This window comes from Echinops telfairi, unplaced genomic scaffold (assembly GCF_000313985.2).
Source record: "Echinops telfairi isolate 266 unplaced genomic scaffold, ASM31398v2 ScPeMD7_9;HRSCAF=40, whole genome shotgun sequence".
Lineage (NCBI taxonomy): Eukaryota > Metazoa > Chordata > Mammalia > Afrosoricida > Tenrecidae > Echinops > Echinops telfairi.
Window position 1 is genome coordinate 74,574,023 of NW_022103906.1, and position 5,708 is coordinate 74,579,730.

At 54.9% G+C, this 5,708-nt stretch overlaps 1 protein-coding gene across 1 annotated transcript in view; it reads left to right on the forward strand.

Moving 5' to 3' along the window:
• Positions 1–2,746: 2,746 nt before the first annotated feature.
• Positions 2,747–5,708, forward strand: part of BOLA3 (bolA family member 3) — a 7,362-nt gene continuing 4,400 nt past the window's right edge. Inside the window, exon 1 of the mRNA XM_045286581.1 lies at positions 2,747–2,800. Within this exon, the coding sequence (XP_045142516.1) occupies positions 2,747–2,800 (54 nt within the window). The remainder of the gene's footprint in view (positions 2,801–5,708) is intronic.

The window sequence follows — 5,708 nt, forward strand, 5'->3', positions numbered from 1 at the left end:
TTCCCTTGATTCTCCTCCTGTCCCACTATCATGCTCAGTCCCCACCAGGATTTCAGCACTTCCTCTTTGTTACATTCCCCTTGATCCTGCCCTACCAGGTCTCCCACACCCACCTCACCACCAATTTGGATCGCTTGTTGTTCCCTTGTCCCTGGGTTTGTTAACACCTCTTCCCTTGAGGCTAACTTTTTACAGAGGTAGAAAGCCTCATCTTCCTCAACCTTAAACTCAGGTAAATCCAAACTTAAGTTTGAGTTCCCCTCCCCCTAAATCTACCCTTTCTCATTTTAGTGCCCACACCAGGAATTTGAGTCATCTCAGATGCTTCCCAACAGACAAAACAAACACAAAAACTCTGTGGGATATGAAGACTTTCCCCCAGCTTTGTCTTCCCCAAAGATAGGCCAACATTAGAGGCTGTTTGCCCACACAAGGTGGGAGGTCAGATGCTTAGAGATATCCTCCCTGTAGGCAATCAGCCATCCAGAGCAATCAGACACTTGTTTATTCCCACCATAGGTGGGGCTCACTCCCTGTTAAGGACAGTGGATTGCTTCCCCTGAAAGCTTAGGCTAAATCAAGTCTCCAGCTCAAGGGCAATCAAGGTCAGGTGCCAACTTCATGAATCTAGGATCCGCCCATCTTGTCACGTGTATACCTTAAATCCCTCCTCTTCCTATAGCACGTTCACCCCTAGATCGGCCCCTTCCCATTACTGTATTACCTATACTACAACCCCTTCCTGTGATGTATGTCTTTACCTGTAATCTGGGGGCTTGCACGCCCCAAAAGATATGTCTTGGTTAGTAATAAATCTCGCGCTCCTGCCCTCTCTGCCTGCACTGTGCACAAACCTGGCTGTTGAGATCATGGCGGTCCAGGAGGTGAGCATGCTACCGTGAAATGTGTCTGACTTCTTCGTTTTACTTTCTCCTATCGATTATTCTCTGTAACTTTAATGAAATATATATATATATCTTTAACTGTACAATTGAGCCTACCTAACCCTTGATTAGTTGTGGGGGCTGGCTTCTCCCACAAAACCCCACTGCCATCTAGTTGATTCTGACTAATAGCAACCCTCCAGGACAGACAGAACAGAGCTGGTCCATAAGGCTTCTGAAACCAAATCTTGACGGCCAGACAGCCTCATGTTCCTCTCGTGGAGCAGCATGGAAGGTAGCCGCCAGTGCTAGGCTCAGTGTTCCTTTCATTCACTTCCCAGGGGTTTCACTGCTGCCACTGCTCTCGCAGAGGGGTTAGTTGCTATGGAGTAGTTTCCAACAGTTGAGGGCACTATGCGCATGAAGAGTAGAACTGCATAAGGCAGCCGTTCTCAACCTGTGGGTCGTGACCCTTTGGGGGGCCGCGAACGACACTTTCACGGGGGTTGCCCAATTCATCACAGTAGCAACATGACAGTGATGAATTAGCAACAAAAATAATTTCATGGCTGGGGGTGTCACCACAAAATGAACTGTATGAAAGGGTGGTATTAGGAAGGTTGCCGGCATCTCTGGGTGGGTGTTCCATTAGCATCACCCACGTACCCACCTCCTTCAGGGGGTTTCCTTTCACTGCATTTATTCAATCTGTAGGCTAAGCAACAAACCAGAGAATCTGGACTCTGAAGAAGAATGCAGCATCAGGACCATAGGCTCATTCATTAGCTACCTGCAGTATGCAGATGGTACAACCTTTGCTTGTCAAAAGCGAAGGGGACTTGAAGGGCTGACTGATAAAGAAAACACTGCAGCCTTTAGCATAAAGAAAACAAAAAGATCAATAAACAACACAATAAATGGAGAAAAGATACCCAGAACTTCATCTTGCTTGGATCCACAATTATGGTAAATTCTGGAATCAGCTGTCAAGAAATTAACGGATTGGTCAAATCTGCTGCAAAAGACCTTTTTAAGAGTTCAAAGGCAAAGATGTCACTTTGAGGACTAGTTGTGACCTAAGCCACTGTGTCTCAATCACTTCATATGCATGCGGAAGGCTGGACAATGGAGGAAGACTGGAGAACATTTGAATACGGTGTTGGTGAAAGAAGCCTGGTAGTGCCCTGCCCTGCCAGAGAAGGTACAAATCTGTCTTGGAGGAGGAAGCACGGCCAAAATGCTCCTTAGAAACCAGACTGGCAAGACTAGCTCACATCCTCCGGGCATGTTAGCAGGAAGGACCCGTTTCTGGGAAAAGACATCAAGCTTGGTAAAGTCTACGGGCAGAGAAAAAGAGGTGCACCTTCAACAAGATGGACTGACAACGGTAGCTTAACCAACGGGTTAGAGCAATTGCGACGGTGACACGGAGCGTTTCGACAGGGTCGCTAGGCCTGGTCCGACTGGACGGCGCTTAACAAGGGACCTACTTTAGTTAGTGCAGACCTGAGTTCTCACCTGAACCGTTCCAGCTTGTCTACAAGTTCAGCTCCCGGAGAGGTCCCCAGCACCCAGGAGCCGCAGCGATCTTTCGGAAGCCTGCCCAGGGCGTGGGGCGTGCCCACCGAGAGAAGCGCGAGGGCTGACCCCGCCGACGGCGGCCTTGGCCACGGCGTCATGGCGGCGCGGCGGGAATCTGACCTGGGGCGGGGAGTGAGCGCGTCAGGGGGCGGGGCCTGGTGGGCGGGGCCTCGGCCTCCAGCCGCTAGGGGGCAGCCTGGCGGGTGCTAGCGGCGCGAGGGCCTGTCTCTACGCCTTTCCGGCGACTCGGCGAGCTCGGGCGGCGGGCCGCGGCGGCCGGCATGGCGGCGTGGGTCCCGGCCGCGGCGGCGCCTGTGCTCCGCGGGATCCGCGGGGTGAGCGGGGCGGGAACCGGGGCTGCTCTGCCCGGCGCTGGGGCTGCGGAGGGGCCGAGGGTTCGAAGGCCCGCTCCCGGTGGGCGTCGTGCGGGGCCCGGGGCGGCTTCGTCTGAGGTGCCCTGGTGTATTCTGTGGTTCGTTGGTTCGTTCATTCACCCACTGGGGTTCCTGCCACGGAGAGTCGAATGACTGTCAGGCCGAGGGGCGGGCGCGCTGAGCGGGGCGGGGGTGAAGGGAGCAAGCCCGTGAGCGGCCCTAGGACCGCGGGCCCAGGAAACAGACGTGTTCACTTGCAGAGGTTGCCCTCGAAGCCATAGCCCGGGGCTCTGGGGTGAGCGCCGGAAGTGGGGAGGGCGCTGGGAACCCGGGCCCGGCCTCTTGACCTTGACCCGGGACCGCTCCACCCAGAGAAGCCCGTGGGGGGCGGCGGGGGTCTGGCCACACCACTGGCCTCACCTGATTCCTCCTCCTGCCCCCTCTTCTCTTTGGCCTTCTTCCTTCTCCCCGCTGGTCACGAAGCCCCCGCCCCCCTGGATGAACAGTGCCTGTTGACCTTCAGCGTGGACAGCCCGCATCTGGGTTTTTGTGAACAGATCGTTCTTTGGGTGGGAATGTGAATGAAAGGCCACACAGTTCTGAGATGAGAGCACGCGCCGCGCCCGGGGCGTCTGCGGGGCTGCCACCTTCGCGATCAGCTTCTGTCTCCGAAGCACCCCCCACAGCCCACACAGTGCCCGCGCTGCAGACCTCCCCAGCGCCCTGCCATTCTGATCGCCAGACTTCGTTGTGGTTGTCCACCTCCCTCACCACCACGCCTGTTCGTCCAGCACCCAGACCTGGACCAGGTCCTAGGACAGGCTCCCGGCCTTTAAGAAAGGCCTTGCGATGGGCAGTGTGAACAGGGACTTTTCCCTTTTGTTGTTGTGGTTGGCACGAACCTGCACAGAGCTCACTGGTTGTCCATTTCAACACTTCATACACATTTTGTGTGGCACTGATTGCTCCCCACCCCCAAAAGAGCACCAGCACTGTTCGCATTCCCTTCCTGGGGTTCTTGTTTCCATCGCTCCTTTCTATGCCTTCCGGCCTTCTGAGCTCTCTCCCTGGGCAATGCTGGCCAAGGGTGAAGGCGGCAGACATGTGGAATGTAGCTGGTTGCTCTGAACTGAGAGCATTTTAAAGGAGGCCCTCTGAGCCTTTAGGACCAGGGACACGCGAACGGGTGTGGCAGCACAAGGTGGGGCCTGTGGTAGGGGCAAGCGGTCCCTTTGCTGAGATGCCCGGCTGTTCTCTCCAGCTGCCTTGCCAGCCTCCACCCCGTCGTCGGGACTTCCTAGCACCTGGAGCTGCTGCTTTCTCTGTAATGCCTCCCCGTTTTGCCTCTTTCCTGACATAACTGCTTGAGGGGATGGTTTCCTGCAGGCTCCTTGAATACCAAGGGCCTTCCCTCGGATCACCTCACCCTCGTGACAGGCCAACAGCTCTGGCCTGGTATCCAAGGCCTGCCAAAGTCTATCTCCCATATCCGTTTCCATGTGTGCTTAACCACCAGCACTGCCTGGTTCTCTGCTCTTTCCCTCCTAAAGGATGAGAGAGGTCCCTGTCAGAAACACTGGCTCCCTGGGGTCTCCGTGAGTTGGAGGCGGGGCTGGGGCCTTCATCAGAAATCATCTAAAACTCGCCACCCCCCCCTCCCATCAGCTTGATGGAATTCTTCCCCTCCTCCCAGTGAGAACTGGCTCATGGTGCAGAGGGGAGCCGAGTGCCTGGCTAGTGCAAACAGCTGCTAACCAAAACGTTTAGGGCCACACAGAGGCACCTTGGAAGGGTCTGCTGCTTTTAAGAACAAGCCACTTAGAGCCCAGTTCTACTCTAAGACCCAGGGGGTCACCGAGAGTCTGAACCGGCCTGGATGCAAAGGAGCTGGCTCACTGAGCAGTAGGTCCCACCCCACTGGAGGGGGGATGTGGCATGCCAACCAGGCCGAAAGGGTAGGTGGGATTCCACCCCCAGTTGTGGGGCAGTATGGACGGGCAGCCGTGGTGGCCAGGCAGGGGCTGTCAGGCACACTGATTGGCTTTTCTCCTGCCTGGGCCTCTCAACAGGCACCTGCCTTTAGAGCCCCGGTTTCTTTGTTTATAAGACTGTGATAACAATAGTGTCTCACAGTCGCATGATGAATTCAACATTGGTTGAATTCAGTTTGGGGACTTGTCTATAGAGTCAAAGGGGGCAAAAGTGGAACGTTCTAAGCTCATGAGTTACAGTTTCGGGAACCCACAGGGGCAGTTCTACCCCATCCTATAGGGGCACTCAGTTGGCATCAATTCCATGGCATCGAGTGAGTGATAGAGTGGAGTCGTAGTGGATCTCAGATTGCCCCCAACACGATAGAGCCCTAGTCCAATGGCTCAGTTGTAAGCTAGTTGTGATATCAGTGGACTACCTTAAACTTTTTTTCTTTTCATATAGCAGTGTTTGAGTAGTCAGTCCTACCATTGAATGCCTGCAAGTGAACATCCTCATGAGGATGATAACATCCCTACATAGGCCCAGACCAACCCATCGCCCTTGATTCTGGCACGGCCTGACCCTGTAGGGTAGGGTAGCACTGCCCATGAACTTGACGTTTGTCGGGAAGCAAACTGGTACCTCCTCCTCCCATAGAGCAGCTCACGGGGCTTTCAGTGAGCAGCTGAGGGTGTAAGCTCGCGTCCACATGCACTACATCTGACTGAAAAGGCGTCTTTTGAGTGGGTTGTCATTCCTCAAATAGGCTGCGAGTCAGGACTGCCCTTGTTTACTGTTACGAAACCAAAACTTGATCCCGGGAGCTGATGCCAGCGGCCGACTGCACACAGCCCTTCTAACAGCCTGGGCCAGTGACGGCAAGGGGCCGGGGAGG